Raw genomic sequence first — 19,330 nt, 5'->3', positions numbered from 1 at the left:
ACACTGTAGCCCTAAGCAGCAGACCTCCTAATCTAAGAACATGGGGGGGGGTGCAGAACAAGTGCACTAGGTAAGCCCTAACAGCAACTTTTCTTGCATCCTGAAATGACAAAATCTTCTCCCATGAATCCTTGTTGTCTGATACTGTATTGAGCTTATTTGTTTTTTTAAAAATAGAAAACCCTTTAAATGTGACTCAACAGAGATGCAGCACTGACTGGGATATTTTGGAGAACAACAGGCAGTGGGCCCCAGCTGGGGTGGGGTGGATGGGGTCAAGAACCCTTGATCTCTGCTCCTGGAACAAGACTTAAGTAACAGTGTTCTTATCTCTGGCTTAAGAGTAACATAAGCACACCCTCACTGTGAGCAATTGGTGTTAACCATATATGTGATTTGTGCTATTTAAATCTCTAGATTCCAGATGGGACTGGTTTAAGTGTTCACCAGGGCAAAGCACCTAGACTAGAAGTTGTCTTGCCCCAGGCCTGGTTTCCTGGGGTGATACATGAAAGGGGAGTGAGGATCTGATTTAGGCATGCATGCTAGATAGGTCAGGCTCTAACTGGACCCACAAATTTAAAGCTATTTCTCATGGGAGTCAGTGATTCAGTGTCTGTAGAGACTTCAATAGCCCCACTCATCATTAATTCCACTGGGCTGTGGGTGAGCTCCTCATGAGCAGGAAGGAAGCAGTGTTCAGTAAAACGGGTTCAGTTAAGAAGCACATCTGTCTGACAGTGTCACATTAGTTGTGATAACACTCGGAAATATCATAGTCCTTTCATGGTGTGTGTATCACTTAACTTTTTGTGAGCATGTGATGTCATAAATCAAAATATACATATCATAGGACCACTGAAAAGTGTTTCAGGATTCCTTCATTTTACTCTACTGATCCACGCCTGTGAATCCCTCCTCATCCTTCTCTTAAAATCAAACCACCCAAATGGTGAATAGAATACGCTGAGATGAAGGATAACTGACTGGTACCATTTTCTTCCCATTCTGACCATCTCATTCACAAGCTACAAGTAAAGTTACTTATCTGATAATGGACAAACTTCCAAGAAAGGAGAAAAAGCTTACTTCTTAATCTCATCTTCCACTGCATTAACTCCTTCAGTTTGTGGATTCTGGAATTTGTTGGTGGCACTGCCAAAGTCACATAGGACATAGTGGCCTCGGTCATGCAAGAGGATATTTTCAACCTGAAAAACATTCCCCAAATACCCATTTCAAGATATTGTTTAGTACTGAATTTGAAAATGTGCTTTTACAGTCACATAAATAAAATATTTTATTTCTGGCAATCTTGTTAGTGTGTACAGTTAAGTTATTCCCCATCAAGCATCTCAATAGGGGCCATCCCAAGTGGAACAAAATGAGAGGCACAGGAACAGGGTGAAATGAGGACAGAAAGGGCAAAGAGGAAACTCCACAGTGGGGGAAGCCAGAGTTCCATTTTTCCAAATTTCCAGTCACGTTTCTCACCTCTGCAGAGATCTCATATGTTTGAGTTCTTACTCTTCTTTCATTCTGGAATGCTCTCCATGATTCCCCACCTTCCTATCCAATTACTAAATTATCAGTTGTCTTTCAAACCCAAGTTCAAAGATAACTTCCTTTTTGAATTTTCCCCCCATTCAGACAAATGTCACTCCTTCCTTATTTTCCTTCAGTACCTCATTCTCCCACGATGTCAATTACTTCACCTGGACATTTAATAATGTTTTTAAAAATCAATCAATCAATCAATGTCTTTACTAGGTTAGGATTTTCAGAATTGGTATTTTTATATTTTAATTACTTCTCAAAGTAATAAAATGCCTAATGGTAAGTGGGAGTTTCCCTGTTAAAATATTGCTATCCTGTATTTTTGTTTTTCTATAAATGAAATATTTGGGCAGTGAGGAGTTCTAAGTTAGCAGGGAATTTATAAGAACCAAAACCTAGAGAAATCCCAGGTATCAAAGGCCTCTTTCTATGAAAACAACTCCAAAATAGAGGGCACTGTGTTCTCAAGATGAATTCCTGGTGTAGGAAAACTGAGCTGACTGGTGTGCTGGAGGCCAGACCTGGCTATGCGTGGGCAGTAAAATGGCAGCCAAAAAATCTTGTTAGGCCAATGAGACTGTAGTCTCCATTGTCTTTTGTCTTCAGCCTTCCAAAGACTGATCACCTTTGGAAAACAAAGGCAAGAGTAGACTATAAGCTCCTTAAAGACAAGCATCACCCCTTAATCATTTTTGTCGTCTTCTCTACCCAGTACCTACACATAGATATAGTATATGCTTGGTATAGAAAATGTTTGCTGAATGGAGTAAGCCAAAAACCAGAATTACACATAACACTGTTTGTATGCATGAGCACATGCACATATGTGTGCACTAGTGCTGTGTACGCACTGGTCTGTTAGAAGAAGTAGGAGTCACCAAAAACCCAGATCCTACTAGTTCTTTTAAAATATCTGAGCAATTATGGTAATCTTACACTTGTTTCTCAATTTTCTTTTAATTCTTGTCAACATTAAATTAAGTACATTTTTTAGTCTATATCTGTTAATTTCAATTATTTTAAGTCTGTGCTGCAAACTGATTCGGCCATTTATTATTTCTTATTCCTACTGAACTTCACTCATGGTATCACTGTTGTGAGCACTTTTTTGTTGTTAACTTACATTCCTTAGAATGTCATCTGTAGGAAGTCTTTGAGACCTCTGGGTTTAAGGTGTACTATTCTGCCAGAGAGGACAAGAAGGATAGTGCTGGTATACCTGGGGACACTACTAACCTATATTTGCTTGATTCTAAAATTTTGATCTTGGCATTAGCCACAGAAGCAGTGAACAAAGCCCATAAACCTCTACAGATACACTCTTATGATAAAGAATTCATAATCACATAACTGAATTAAGAATAACTTGGACATATTTGTTCCCTTGAATTAAGATGAAGGCAGACAAATATTTCTGCTGCCTATAGTTTTTTATAAAGCTCATTTGTTTATTTTATTTACACAAAAAGAAACAGGCTATGCTGAGCATGTACTTATTTTAGGAATCTAAAATAGTTCCAACAAAGCAGTAATAATGTTTTCAATTTAATTTAGAAGTTATAAAGTAATAGTCACAGTTTAATGAGCTTTTACTATTGCCAGTACTACTGTATTTGTCACATGGATTATTCCACTAAATCCTCATAATAATAATGTTATTATTATCACCATATTGTAGATGGAGAAAGTAAGACACTTAAGTCACTTCTAAATGTCATGCAGTTTGAGAAGAAGATCACCACTAACCAGGGACGAGAGGGGGGAGGGAAAGAGAGAGAGAAGGGAAATTGCAAGGTAAAGAAAGGAGACCCTCACTGTTATACAAAATTACATATAAGAGGAAGTGAGGGGAAAGGGGGGAAAAAAAACAAGAGAGAGAAATGAATTACAGTAGATGGGATAGGGAGAGAAGATGGGAGGGGAGAGGAGGGGAGGGGAGAGAAGGGGAGGGGAGGGGGGATAGTAGAGGATAGGAAAGGCAGCAGAATACAACAGACACTAGTATGGCAGTAGGTAAAAAAGTGGATGTGTAACCGATGTGAATCTGCAATATGTATATAGGGTAAAAATGGGAGTCCATAATCCGCTTGAATCAAATGTATGAAATGTCATTTGATATGTCAAGAACTTTGTAATGTTTTGAACAACTAATAATAAAAAAAAAGAAAAAAGAAATAAAATATAAATGTCATGCAGCAAATATATGGTATAGCTGGGAATTGCTCAAAGCAAACTAACTGTGGATGTGGACAATTAGATTTCTACTAGTGCAAGAAGTAAGTCAAAATAAGAGTGATTACTCAAGGCCCCACACTGACCCTCCAACTATGGTAACGGTTGTGATGACTTTACACTTGCCCAGTACTTTGGTCTGGGCTTAAGAGTCCAGAAAATGCTCCAACCATAGAATCTAGTCAATGAGGAGTCAAGTGTCTAAACGCTAGCCAGGTTTGCTCAAGGTCTCCCAAGGATTCCTTATATTACCTATTTTTTCTTTTATTTAATTGCTCTCTCTTCAGTCAAATCCCAGATATTTCTCAAGACCTTGCTCAAGTCATAACTTCTCAGAAAAACCTTCCATAACTTCCCTACAAAATCTACAGAATTTAGTGTCAACAGGAGGAGTCATAAAGGCCTTTGGGCCAAAGCAAGCCATGCCCATTGGTTACTTATTCTGTAGTCTATGGCTGCTTTTGTCTGACAGCAGAGTTTAACACTTAAAACAGAGACTGTATGGCTGACAAACTTGAGATATTTATTGTCCAGCCCTCTGCAGAAGTTTGCCAACTCTGGTCTATAATGAACACTCAATCATCATTTAGAATTCTTTTGTGGACTGGTATTTAATTTCTTACAAATTATGCTTACTTTCCCAAATAGAGCACAAAACCTTTGAAGCCAGGACATTGTACTATACCCATGAATGCTCCACACTGTCTAATCCAGTACTTTTCTCACACCACAGACCCTTAAATGGAGCTGATAACATCACTTACTCAGCATCTTCAGCAAAAGTCTCCACCCTGGGCCTTACTGCTCATGTGAAACCAAGCCTCTCTGTACTCCCTTTCTGAGTCGACTTCTATACTTCTAATGCTGGGATGTACATCTAAAAACTGGAAAATTAATTCACAGTAAAGCACTAAGAAGGCAGTTGGAGGGACTATAAAACTGCTGTTGTGGGAGGTAGGAGGACTAAGTAGACAAAAAATAAAAAGGAGGCAGACTTGTCCTGATAAGGACAGCAATTACTGCTCTGGTGCTTTGTGCATTTATGAGAGGATCAAATGAGATTATAGAGGTGAAATCTCTTGGCAGTGGCCACCTTAGCAATTGGTGCAATTTCCATTCTCAATGTGTCCTTTAACTTGTGCTCCTATGAAAACCTCCAAGGTTAACCACCATCACACTAAAACACTCCACAGAGAGCATGGTATATGGTAGCAACACTGGGATTAGGCAGAAAAAACACCTCAAGGATTATTTTTGAGGTTGACCTTGATCAAATGTTTAACCCTTTTTTGAGTGTGTTTCTCATCTGCAACATTAAGCTGATAATATTTGTTGTTACAAAGCAACTTAGAAAACGAATGTGAAAGTAAACCACAAATCTCCCCATATAAATATAAGACATTGCTTCCATTCATTTATGAAAGAAATGTGTTTGAATTCCTACTGCAATGCCAAGTAGTTTTCTAGGTTTCAGGAAAAACGTGATGAACAAAACAAAGGCCAACCTCTCATGGGGTTTACTGTCCAGCTGGGGATAATAAGAAATTAATTATAATTGTCTGGTAGTGGCAAATGTTATTTAAAAATTCTAGCAAGCTAAATCTATATAAGGTGAAGAGGGATGTTACTTTAAATAGCAGTTAGGGATGGTTTCTCTGATGAGGGAAGCAGAGGCATGAATAAAGAAGGAGCAGCCATGAACCATCTGACTGAAGAACATTCTGAGCAAAAACCAGTTAGCACCAAGAACCTGATATGGACATGTGCTTGAGGTGTTGGAGGCATGGAGACAGGCCAGTTGACAGTGGACTAGCATTGTATTTAGCCTTGGTAGGGGGGAGGGGGCATTGAAAACATGGGATAAGTCTATTATCAGCCAGTGCATGGGAAGTTCAGACTGGTGAAAGAGAAAAGAGAAAAGGAGAGAGGACCAGAGAAGTAGACAAAGGGAAGTGAGAAGGGTCACTTAGGAGGATAAAGTATTTTTAAGGTCAAGAGCACAAACACATAGCCATTTTAGGAAAGTCAGTTTAGTCAAAGTTGAGGGAAAAATAAGAGAAAGAAAGTTGGGCATGGGCACATGCCTGAATCTTAGTGAGGAGTATCCCAAGTTCAAGGCCAGCTTCAGCAATTTAGCAAGGCCCTAACCAACTTAGTGACACCCTGTCTCAAAACAAACAAACAAACAAAGAAACTTTAAAACTGGGGATATAGCTCAGGGAACTGGGGATATAGCTCAGGGGTAAAGTGGTAGAGCACTCCTGGATTCAAATGAGAACAGGTGCAAATGGTCCAGGTGTGAGGTGAGTAAGGCCGGGTACAGAGTAAGATATATAGTGTAGCTATGGAAAGGGGTAGATGGTGAGGTAAACCACCAAGGGATGTTCATACACTATCTGCCAAACACATCAGAGAACATGCATAATAATGTCATTTTGGCAAAACCATTTAAGATGTAAGCCAAAGATTTGTTACCACTGCTTATAATCTTCAAATATTTCAGTTCTTTGAGAGATCAATTTTGTTAAACCTTACTTCCCAACCTATGAGCTATTAAAGCTGTCACTCTCAAACTCTGCACATAGTTTTAGCTAAAACATCTAGAAAGCTACCTCTAGTGACTTTATCATGTTCTCCCAAATGGGTACAGCACTGAGGCACTGTGGAGAATTTATTACAACTAGGAAACTTGGATGAACACAGGCCTTCAAACCTGTACTTCCAAAAATGGGACAAGTATCTTCATCCTATTTTACTTGATGAGTCTTCTGACAAAAAAAGAGAGACATCTGTGACTTCAACCTGAATACACTCATTAAAGCTTTAACCTTTTTCCCCTTTTGTATGTGCATGGGCAATCAGCACAGTAGAAGACAACAAAACAAATAAAAAGCCCAGAAATGGGAATGAAGAACCCTGGATTTTGTTCTGGTATGATCCCTTAAATAGCTGAACTGGGCAACCATAAACTCTGTAGCAAAGTTTCTTCATTGGGAAAAGGTGAGGACTGATTTAAGTGACCTCCCCACATCTATGACCCGTTACCTACAATATTGATCTTTATATTTCCTCAGAGAAATGGGGGAAATAATGAAAGGATTACAATTACTTGTTTGAGGAGAGCTCTTCTACAGAACAGTACTTCCGTTAAGGTTATTTTTAGAACATAAGCTGCTTAAGGATAGGAACCGCTTTCAGTTTATGTCCTATATGTAACAGGAAAAGAGGAGTGTACCTGTGGTCTTGCCTCTGTTCTGCATATGAATGAGCAGACCCACATTTGGGGTGGCCCTGGCTCACCAAGGTCCACATAAGGCCTAACCTGTGCCTTTTCTGGTGTCCCATTAGCTTGTACTCAGAGTGGTACCTGCTCCCCAAATGGAAGTCCTGCTCACAGAGCAGGAACCAATCCTTTCTCTGGCCAACAGAATAAAGAATTTAGGGCTGGGGTTGTGGCTCAGTGGCAGAGCATTTGCCTTGCACATGTGAGGCAATGGGTTCGATCCTCAGCACCACATAAAAATGAATAAACAAAATAACGATATTGTGTCCATGTATAACTTAAAAATATTTTTTAAAAAACTTAGCACTGGCTACCACCAGGACTGCAGTGGCTGTTTCTAGCAGTGTCATGGAACTCAGAGTGACCAAGGCTCTATGATACAACACGAGCCAGGGAAACAAGAGGTACATGGAAACATTTCACTCAGAACTTTGCAAGCTGGGGATGCAGAAGGCAAATATGACTGCCCACCAGGCACATACTAATAGAAATCAACAGAGTATCTAGATGGTACCATCTGTCAATAGCTAAACGTAAGAACAACCAGGATTTCTCTGCAATAGATCCAGTCAACGGCTCCTCTCAGTCCTTGCTTTTGCTCCCTGTATCCACGGCAGGGAGAACAGAGAACAGTTAGTCTTCTGAACCATGGCAGGCAAACCATTAGCACTTCTGACAGTCTTCAATATTTTTTTTTATTTTATATATACCTTTATTCTATATATTAGAGGCTTATTTATTTTTTTGTATTTTAAATCATGTCTTATTTTTTTCCATTTATTTATTTATTTTTAAATTTTTATTGTTGGTTGTTCAAAACATTACATAGTTCTTGATATATCATATTTCACACATTTGATTCAAGTGGGTTATGAACTCCCATTTTTACCCCGTATACAGACTGCAGAATCACATCAGTTACACATCCACTGTTTTACATATTGCCATACTAGTGTCTGTTGTATTCTGCTGCCTTTCCTATCCTCTACTATCCTCCCTCCCCTCCCCTCCCCTCCCCTCCCATCTTCTCTCTCTACCCCATCTACTGTAATTCATTTCTCTCTCTTATTTTTCCCCCTTTCCCCTCACTTCCTCTTATGTGTAATTTTGTATAATAATGAGGGTCTCCTTCCATTTCCATGCAATTACCCTTCTCTCTCCCTTTCCCTCCCACCTCTCATCCCTGTTTAATGTTAATCTTCTTCTCATGCTCTTCCTCCCTACTCTGTTCTTAGTTGCTCTCCTTATATCAAAGAAGACATTTGGCATTTGTTTTTTAGGGATGGCATTAGAGCAGATTATTAGCATAATCTGCTCTAATGCCATCCATTTCCCTGCAAATATTGATTAAAATACAACCAAAGCCCCCATGGCTCAGGAGGCTGAGGCAGGAGGATTGCAAGTTTTCAAAACCAACCTTAGCAAGACCCTGTCTCTAAATAAAAAATAAAAGACAGGCTGGGGATGTGGCTCAGTGAGCCCCTGGATTAAATCCCCAGTACTAAAACAAACTAACAAACAAACAAAAACAAACAACTATCACAAAGCCTAATACCACATTTCTATGCTTCTCCTCTGAGATTCCAGGGTAAAGTCTGGGAAACAGTGTGGCAACTTCTCACTCCTGCTACTGCCTTGCCCTCTAATTCCAGTGAAATGTTTTGTGAGCTGCTCACTCAGTAAAAGAAAAGTCTGGCACCCTACTATCTTAGCCCTTCCACTGACCTATTCTGTATTCCCAGGCAAGACACCAAACTCCCAAAGGTCCCATCACTGGGTGGTACTGACTACCACCTAAAAGTAGTACAGCATGCTCTAGGGCATTATTCTCCGGCAAATACATAACCCAATGTATATTATCATCTCCTGGGATGAAATGATATCATTTAGAATTTAATCTAAAACAGCAGGCACAGTAGTGCATGCCTGTAATCCCAGCCACTCATGCCTGTAATCCCAGTGGCTCAGGAGGCTGAGACAGGAGGATTGTGAGTTCAATGTCAGACCCAGCAAAAGTGAGACACTAAGCACCTAACAAGACCCTATCTCTAAATAAAATACAAAACAGGGCTGGGAATATATCTCAGTGGTTGAGTGCCCCTGAGTTCAATTCCTGGTTACCCACCCCCCAAAACAAGTTAAAATAAAGGTGAACTTTGGTTTAAAAAAAAAAAAAATCAAAGCAATATACTCTAAGTTGCCCTGTTGCCCTCTCTGCCTCCTCCCTTGTTCTCACCTGTCAGAACACAGTAAATTAGATAGGGCTGAAAATGTTGCATTTAGTAACATGGAGGAAGCTGCCTATGTTCATCTCTCAGAGCATCTATAAATCTGTTGGTATCAGTCACACAGTGTTAAAGAATCTGACAAATAGGAAATCTGACATTGTATCGTGTACTGAAATATTTTACTGTATCCATAAATATGTTCAATTATTAAGACAATTAAAAATAAAAATTTTTTTTAAATATGAAATCTAGGGCTGGGGTTATAGCTTAGTGGAAGTGTGCTTGCCTAGCATGTGTGAGGCACTGGGTTCGATTCTCAGCACCACATACTAATAAATAAAATAAAGGTCCATCAACAACTAAAAAATATTTTTAAACAATATGAAATCCAACCCCATTTGACAGGGGTATGGGGCCAAAAAGAGGCCCAAAATCACAAGGGCCATAGAAACAGTGCCTGCCAGCCACACTTCTCCCCTATTTTCATGTCCCTCACAAACTCTTCTCCAAAGTGAGTGGCAGAGAGAGGGGTCAGGTCCTTAAATTTTGGTATCACTTCTTATTTAGAAATACATGTGTTTGGATTTGGAATAGCCCCTCAAAGGCCTTGTGTTAAATGACTGGCCCCTAGGCTAGTGTTCCTGGGAAGTGATGGAAACTTTAAGAGGTGAGACCTAGTAGAGGTCTCTAAGTCTTCAGTGGTGTGTCTTCATGAAAGGGATTATGGGACCCAGTCCCTTCTACTTTCTGGTTTTTGCTCCCTGGTCATAAAATGAAAGATTTTTCTATGCAACACATTTTTTTTTTTTCCTTCTAGGGTCAAGGATCAAACCTAGGGACTTACATGTGGAAGGCAAGTGCTCTGACAATGAGCTAAATTTTCAACCCTTTTGCTATAATGTGTTGCCTTACCATGTGCCCCAAAGCAATAGGGCAATCAATCATGGACTGGAACCTTTAAAACTGTGATCCAAAATAAAACTTTTCTATCTATAAATTGATTATATCACATATTGTTATAGTAACATAAGGCTGACTAACACACATGCTAACAGGATTTAACCAAGAATTTCACTGACTGCTAAAGGCAACTAGGAAAAATCATACATTTATCTATGTATTTTTTCCATATTTTTATTTGTGCATTATAATTACACATTGTGGTGAGATTCTCTGTCACATCTTCATATAATAATTTAATTTGGTCAATCTCATCCTCCAGTATTTCCCCTTGCCCTTCCCTCCTGCTGGGCCCTTTCCTCTACTCTATTGGTCTCCCTTTCATTTTCATGAGACATCTCCCTGCCCACTACTTTCTTTTCTTTTTTCCTCTCTAGCTTTTAATATGAGAGAAAACATAGGATCCTTGACTTCTGAGTTTGGCTTATTTCTCTTTTTTTTAATTTTTATTTTTTAAGTTGTAGATGGACATAGTTTTAATTATTTATTATTTATATGCAGTGCTGAGAGTCAAACCCAGTGCCTCACACATGGTAGGCAACTGCTCTACCACTGAGCCACAACCCCAGCTCTGGCTTATTTCTCTTAACACAGTATTCTCAAGTTCCAGCCACTTTCCTACAAATGACATGATTTCATTCTTCTTTATGACTGAATAAACTCCATTTTGTGTGTGTGTGTGTGTGTGTGTGTGTGTGTGTGTGTGTGTGTGTGTGTGTAAGATTTTCTTTATCCATTCATCCACTGACAGACACCTAAGCTGGTTTCACAGTTTGGCTATTGTGAATTCTGCTGCCATACACATGAGTAGGCATGCATCACTATAATATGATGACTTTAATTCTTTGGGATAAATATAAAGGAGTGGTATAGCTGGATCATATGATGGTTTCTACTCTTTTGAGGAACCTCCATACTGATTTGCACAGTGATTATACTAATTTGCCGGCCAATAGTGTAAAAGTGTTTCTTTTTCTCCATATTCTCTCCAGCATTTATTATTGTTTATATTCTTGATGACTGCCATTCTGATTGGTATGAGATAAAATCTTAAGTAGAGTTTTGATTTGTATTTTTTGGCTTAGAATTGCTTTGGCTATTCTGGGTCTTTGTTTCTTCCAAATGAATTTTAGGACTGGTTTTTATAGTTCTGTGGTATTCTGCTGAGGATTCTGCTGAATCTATATATCGCTTTTGGTAATATGCCATTGTAACAATATTAATTCTGTCTCCTAATGAACATGGGAGGTTTTCCCATCTTCCAGTGTCTTCTTTAATTTCTTTCTTCATTGTTCTGTAGTTTTCATAGTAGAGGTCTTTCACCTCCTTGGTTAGATTCCTAGGTATTTTATTTTTTGGAGGCTACTCTATTATATGGGATTGTTTTCCTGTTTTGCTTTTCAGCAGGTTCATCGTTGGTGTATGGGAAAGCCACTGATTTTTGTATGTTGATTTTGAAACTTGTTACTTTGCGGAGTTTGTTAATTAGCTCTGTAAGTCTTCTGGTGGGGCTTTCAGGAGTCAACACATGACCTGCAGTGAGACTAATCTGGTATGCAACTAGCCATGTACCAGATCTTGCCTAACTCCACAACTCCACACACCTTAGTTACTGCCTTCTATATGTAGTCCTCTGACTCTACTCTTTACCTAGAATGTTTCTGACCTATTGTTTCTGACCACTCAAATCCCACCACCCCTTCGAAATATGACTTTTCCAGAAAATTACAATCACTACTACTGTTCCTGCTATCTGATCACATATGCTCCTCTATTTATCATTTTCTTCTATAGATTTTTGCATTTTACCTCTTCCTATTTCAAGCCTAAATATTTCATTTATATCTTCTCACCAACAGTACTTGAAACATCTTGTGGGTAGGAATGTAGTATAGCTAAAGCTATACCATTCCCACAATATTACATTCTTGTAGTAGGCTCATAATAAATATTCACCAAGATGCAGTCTCCTTTTTTTCCTTAGGCCCAGGAGGCTTAATGTGGGAAGAGGTACACTGGAGAAAGCCAAGGCTTTTGGAGTTTTTACCTATCTTCCTGTACGCTCCCTGCTTTATTACAGGAATGCCTATATATACTACTTCACAATTACCAGGATGGCTAAAATAAAAAAGGATAGTAACAAGTGTAGGTAAGAGTGGGGACAAATTGGAAATATTACACATTCTGATGAATGTGAAATAGAGTGGCCAGTTTAGAAAACAATTTGAAGGTTCCTCAAAAAGGTAAAACACAGAGTCACCATATGATAAATATCTCAAGATAAATACCTAAAAGAATTCAAAATAGGTCACACAAAAACTGGCAGGCAATGTTCATGGCAGCATTATTTACAGTAATCAAAAAATGAAAACTCAAATGTCCACCAATGAATGAATTGATAAACAAAATGTATTAGATACTTACAATGAATGTTATATGGCTAGAAATAAACTACTAATACACAGTACAACAGGGGAACCTTCAAAACATGCTAAGTGAAAGAAATCAGATATAAGTAGTGACATATTATATGATTCTATGTAGATGAAATGTCCAGAAGATAAAAATATAGAGACATAGAAAGTAGATTTAGTGGTGGGCAGGGGCTAATGCAAGGGAAGGGAATGAGGAATGGTTATTATTGGATATAGAATTTCTTTGGGGGATGATGCAATATTCTAGAATTACATAATGATAAGTTTGTACAGTCTTATAGTAAAAAATGATAAATTGTGTATTTTAAAAGATGAATTTTATGGCATGTGAATATTTACTATGAGCCTACTACAATTACAATCACATCTCTAATTGTTAAAAAGAAAAAGAAAGAAAAAAAAGACAGACAGGCTAGTATGCTACAATGATCCTCAAGTTTTCAAATATACAAAAACCACCTGGGTCGCTTATTAAGATATGAATTCCTGGGACTCCCTGGCATCATCACCAAAGTTCTAACCTAATTCAGGGTGAAACCTAGCTATCTATATTTAACACAGGATGGGACACTGATGCAATTTATTAGCTATGAAGCATGTTTCTTGAAACACAAGTATAATGAAAAGAAATTGTAATTTAGAATCAGAAGAGCTGGGTTCAAATTCTGGTATTACTTCTTCCTAATCATACAATTCTAAGCAAATCACATAACATTTCTGCTATTTGGTTTCTTCAACTCTAAAATGTAATAAAAAATGTCTCCCTCTACAGAGACAGTACATATAAACTGTAATAGAATACATGGCACACAGTTGGCATTCAATAAATGCTAAGTTGAAACCTAATTGGGTGCCAATTCCATTTAACAAACATTATCAAGTGACTATAATATGAAAGGCAGACTGCAAGCTGATGGTAATGAGTAGGACCAAATTTTAAAATAATGGATTTCGTAAAACATGAAATAGACTTCTTTTCATAGCTTTATTTTATTTATTTTCTTTTGTATGTGGTGCTGAGGATTGAACCCAGTGCCTCACACATTGTAGGCAAGCACTGTACCACTGAGCCACAACCCCTGCCCTGAAATAGACTTTTGAAACCAAGTATCATTGTTAATAAACTATTTTAATTAATATATTACTTTTCATGACCCTGGAAAAATGAATTTGGGAGTATAGCAAAATACAAACAAATAAACAACAACAATAAAAAATACCACAGGTCAGGCATTTGATAATTATAAAGAATTTCTGAAGGTTACTCATAAAATTGATACTTGTGCGGCTGGGGATGTGGCTCAAGCGGTAGTGCGCTCACCTGGCATGCACGGGGCGCTAGGTTCGATCCTCAACACCACATAAAAATAAAATAAAGATGTTGTGTCCATTGAAAACTAAAAAATAAATATTAAAAAAATTCTCTCTCTCTCTCTTTAAAAAAAAAATTGATACTTATACCCTAGTTTTTCCTTTGTATTTTCTCTTTCTAAGTAGAACATAAGCTTAGAATTAGGGACCATGCCTTAAACTTCTTTTACATCCCCTAAATATCTATTCCAGATAAAAAATATTTATCAAGAACACAATGAACAGTGTGGTCTCTTACCTTTAGGTCACGATGGATAATAGGTGTTTTGCATTGATGCAGGCGGGCAACAGCTTCACAGGTATCACAGAATATCTGCAGCACTTCATTCTCTGTAAAGCCTGTTTGCAGGCGCTGGTTCATCAGGTTTACCACCTGGCCTCCTGATAGGGGTACAAAGAAGAGGTTATAATCTTAGTCAAACTAGTCATGTAGACCAGAAGGATGAATGGCTATCCAAAGAGGAGCAACCTGAACTAAAGTTACTGAACTAATCACCAGTCAAGTCAGACTAAATCCCAGGTGTCTAGACTCTTGGTTTGGAATTTGTTTTCTTACAATCCAGTGCCTCTTCTAATACATCAAAATCACTTTCTTTATTTCACAAAGTACTTCAGATGTGAGCTGCCCTTATTATGTCTTCAAGATTAGTAAAAGAACTGACAATATTGCCTTGCTATAGTTCCCTGGTTTTACTATGCCCGTTGGGTATGAGATAAGGCTACAGCCTCAACTTGTCCTCTTTTAGTAAAAATCAGATGGCACAACAGACTCAGGCAGCAGGAGGAATACAGTGTTAGTTTGCACTTTAGGAAAAGCTTGGTCTCTTTGGTTTCACTACTTAACTGCCTGGCCTGTGCAAATGCTATGCCAACCTTCAGCTCTAAGATCAAAAGACTGATGACCTCTCTCACAGAATTATCCAGATCCCTGAATGTTCCCATATTGCCTGGTCTGTAATTGGGCGGAAATAAATTGTCAATTTGGTAGTATTTTACAAAATCATGTTAATAGCTCATATAATGAAGGCTGAAATTACTAGATCTCATTTTTGAGATGAGCAACATATTTAATTTATATTAAATTATATATTTATTATATATGAGCAACATATTTAATAGGCAGTATTGTTAATGGCAGAAAAATGTTAGTGGAACTAAGGGCAATTACAAAACAGGGCACAATAAGACAATGATCCAAGCTTGTAGGTGCCAGGTGCTTAGCTAAAAAAAGCCAAACCTCTAAACAATAGTTGTATGGAACACAGTCAACTCTGAATACTCATTTATTAGTCTGGATTCTCAAGATAAATGTTGGAAACTTCAAGCTTCCAACTATTTAAACTCCACAGTTAACAGCAACATCATGTGAATGTAGCCTTACTAGGAATTATAGCTCGAGTGTGGAGAAAGTTATTTCCATTGGACAGAAAGAATTCTTTTACCCCATTACACAAGGATGGTGGTGTGAGTGGGGGAAAAAACACACAAGTGCGGGGGCAGGGAAGCTGGCTGCTTCTTTATTCCATCTGGAGTTAGGCCTTTATTATGTGCCTTCATGACTGGTTTTAAAGCATCACAAAGGACACATTCATTCTCATTCTCATGTGTTCTCATTTATATACATGACCAAACCTTCCCAAACCTAACAAAAATGGGGATCGTATTATTTATCACTGTCAATTATTTGTACCACTGCTCTTGCAATCATAATCAAGGTTGACAGCAGATTCTATATCTTTACATCTTCTTAGTTTTCCTATCTGTAAAATTAAAATGACATACTTCAGGGTAGGTACAATGCACATTAAATGAAAGAATCCTTATGAATTCTCATGCCCTTGACAATCAAAATGCTAGAGAAATGAGAGATTAAGGGTATGGTTCATATACATACCTCTACAAAAGTCCATCAGAATGAGAACTTCCCATACATCGCCGCTACTCACATTGTTGATACTAGAATCAATGTAACCCACAATGTTCTTGTGCCCTGACAAGTCCCTCTGTGAACAAGAGTTGAGAAATATATTGTCAGTTACAGACACCAATAGGGACAGAATTAACTAGAAACTTCCATTATTAGCATAGATAACTTCAATACACAGAGACAAAACTGATAGTTCTGAGAGGTAAGAGTAAGAAGCTGAGCCAGGAACAGGTTTCCAGGGGTCCTGAGAGCACAGCCTGGATTCCAATGGCAACTCATGTCCCTAATGAATCAAATCACTCTCCAGAATCTAAATTCTAAAGTCAATGCACACAGAACACCTACTTGCTCACCACACCAGTGCCCTATATAAACCAGAAGCAAATAACTCCCTCACTCCAGAAATACTGCCTAGGAGGACAGAGACAGTATGAACTATTTACATGTATAAATTTACATGTATAAATTCCAGGAAAAAAATGGAGGTTTCTTTACCCTGGTTGTGGAGGCAAAAATGATTTCAATTTGACTTTTAAATGATTCATATTGCTTCTCCCTTTTGAAAATACATGAAAAGAATAATTGCTTTACAAAGTTTTGAAGGGACTACAATAGCATCCAGATCTAAGCATTTTGCTCATAATTAAGCCTTTCAAGCTAATCAACTGGGATATAAGATAGGGAATCAGTTAAAACTGCATGTGATCTCTCAGGCTGCTTGGGGAATTCATTCATCCAACAAATATTTACTGAGCATTTCCTATGTGTCAGGAACCATTTAGGCATTACAAGTTGCCTAACACCTGGGTAAAGCCATTTTAACATCCACAGAGGCAGATCTTGAAACTGAAATCCAAGGTCATTAAGATACTCTGCTAGAGAAAGAAATTGAGCAAGTTGTGTAATATGATTCTTAGGCAAATATAAGGTAAAAAAAATAGTTTTAATAAATTGTTTTACTTTTGTTTTTGAAAACTTAGGGGAAGGAAATGGAAACTATGTGGTTCTATGAAAGCCTCCATACAAACTTGGCAGTTTGGACCATAAGAACATAAATTACTACTACCCTAACAGAGGTTTAGCTTTTTTAAAGTCTTGTAATCTGAAATTACATACAAAAACAAGAGGAAACCTGACAGTACCAAATGAGTGTGCTCGAACTCTGAGCTCCAAAACTCATCAGACCTTTCCTCTGACTAGACAGAATGAATGGTCAGTGACTCCCCAAAAGGTAGAGAGAGGTAGAAAGTGACCACAGGAAAACTCTGAAGACTTCTGTGAGAATAGGTTCAGAGAAGGGATGGGATAGAGGTGAGAATGGACCTGGACTTGCAAAGAATTGGAGTTGAGCAAGCAGCACCTGTGACTACAGGTTATTGTTTTAGAATATTATGCTTAAGAAAGTAGCAATGATGGGCCTGGGGGTTGTAGTTCAGTGGTAGAGCACTTGTCTGGCACACATGAGGCACAAGGTTCGATCCTCAGCACCATATAAAAATAAGTAAATAAAACAAAGGTATTATGTCCATCTACAACTAGAAATATTGAGAAGGGAGGAAGGGAAAGGAGGGAGGGAAAGGAGGGAGGGAAAGGAGGGAGGGAAAGAAGGAAGGAAGGAAGGAAGGAAGGAAGGAAGGAAGGAAGGAAGGAAGGAAGGAAGGAAGGAAGGAAGGAAGGAAGGAAGGACAAAGGAAGGAGATTTTAGGATGGGAGGAAAGTGAGTGCTGGAGAGTGAAAGGGGCCAGAAGAGAACTGATGAGGATAATTGATAGAAAAAAAGTTCTGTAGGTAAGAGGGTAGGGACTAAGAGTACTATATAAAAAAAAAAAAAAAAAACTGATCTCAGAGTGATCTTTATTCTTCCCCCTCACAAGCAAAAAGACAGCAAGGATGGATATGCACATTGGGTTAGGGATGAAGGAAAAGGGAATTCAAGTGAGCTCAGATCTGTGGTTTTGTTTTTGACAGGCTGTCTTCAAAATGTGCAGGGTGAAAAAGAAGTCTGATGAGACAAAGGGCTTATAGCATCTGTTTTGGAACATATATAAGGGAGATAATGAGGCTGAAAAGCAGTCTCCAGAATTCAAATTTTAAAAAAACAGAATGTGATTTCAGAGGCCTATTCCTCCCTCTGCCTTTCTGCCTCAGCAATAACTCTTCTAGAGATTTTTTTTTTTTCCATTTATACAGTCTGAGAAGTAAGAAGAACTGGAGAGAAGCTCTTTTAAACCAAAATAAAGACCATCACATCTTTCAGGTGTCCACAAGAAAGAATGAAAGACCAATATCTTCCCATTTAACTGTTTTTAAAAGAAAACAGGCAATACTATCTCTGGGTTCACCTAAACCCAGGAGGATTAATAAAGCATCTGGAAATATGGAAAAAAATTTTGGTAAAGCCATGTTATCATTTGAACTTTCAAAACTGACAGTGAAACATGAATCCCCAATGTAACAAAATTAAGAGGAGGGGTTTTTAGGAGGTAAGTAGTCATAAAAGCAGACACCTAATGAATGGGATGAGCAGTTTTATATTAAAAAAGATGGAGAGAACTGCCTAAACCTTTTTCCTTCAATCATGTGGGACAAAGCATCTCTCCCCTCCAGAAAAAGCAGTATTCAAGGTGCCATCTTGGAAACAGAGACCCTCACTAGACATGAACCCTGCAGGTGACTTATCTTAGGCTTCTCAGCCTACAGAACTGTGAGAAAATAAATTTCTGTTCTTTTTAAATTGACTAGTTTCAGGTACTTTATTATAGCAGCACAAATAGCCTCAGACAAGCCAAGAGGAAGTTAAAAAACCATTAGATAATTAGGATAACTAACATCTGCAGATGGTACCCTGCAGTTTTCCCAGATGTTTGCTCATGGTTCAAGCCCAAACTGCTGTTCATTTTGCCTTCTTCAGAAATCCTAAGATACATCCAAGCAGAAAACAGCCTCTCTTTAGAGAGAAACAATGGTTTTTACCTTTAACAACTTGATGATGCATCAACATTTCAGATTTTGAAGTAAAATACCCTGAGTGTAGAACTCTGATGGAGAAAATTTGTTTGAAGGGTTACAAAATATAGAAATTCTTAACACAAATTGGGACTGATTCACACTTAAGGTACACTGGCAGAAGCTTTTGTTAAGAGCAAAAGGTCAGAAGATACCTGAGCATTCCACTGGCTTCAGTTGAAAGACCAGCTCCAGGCTGGCAGAACCAAAATGAAGGTGAGGTATGAGACGGCACCATAGGAAGCACTTCAGCCACCGCCTGCTTTTTCATGAAAAGGCAGGATGTGGGGAAGATGCTTTGCTGTCCTTGATTACTATTATTATTTGGAGT

At 38.3% G+C, this 19,330-nt stretch overlaps 1 protein-coding gene across 13 annotated transcripts in view; it reads right to left on the bottom strand.

The window, feature by feature from the left end:
- The window catches only part of Aak1 (AP2 associated kinase 1), a 175,003-nt gene that overhangs the window by 65,548 nt on the left and 90,125 nt on the right, over nt 1–19,330 (bottom strand). For all 13 annotated transcript variants that reach the window (XM_078029067.1, XM_078029066.1, XM_078029069.1 and 10 more), the window contains exons 4-6: nt 15,961–16,069; nt 14,305–14,447; nt 1,090–1,211 (exon numbers count right to left, since the gene is read on the bottom strand). In XM_078029067.1, the coding sequence (XP_077885193.1) occupies nt 1,090–1,211; nt 14,305–14,447; nt 15,961–16,069 (374 nt within the window). The remainder of the gene's footprint in view (nt 1–1,089; nt 1,212–14,304; nt 14,448–15,960; nt 16,070–19,330) is intronic.

Source organism: Ictidomys tridecemlineatus, chromosome 12 (assembly GCF_052094955.1).
Source record: "Ictidomys tridecemlineatus isolate mIctTri1 chromosome 12, mIctTri1.hap1, whole genome shotgun sequence".
Classification (NCBI taxonomy): Eukaryota; Metazoa; Chordata; class Mammalia; order Rodentia; family Sciuridae; genus Ictidomys; species Ictidomys tridecemlineatus.
The sequence above is the reverse complement of the archived record's forward strand: the minus strand, read 5'-3'. Positions and strand labels throughout refer to the sequence as shown.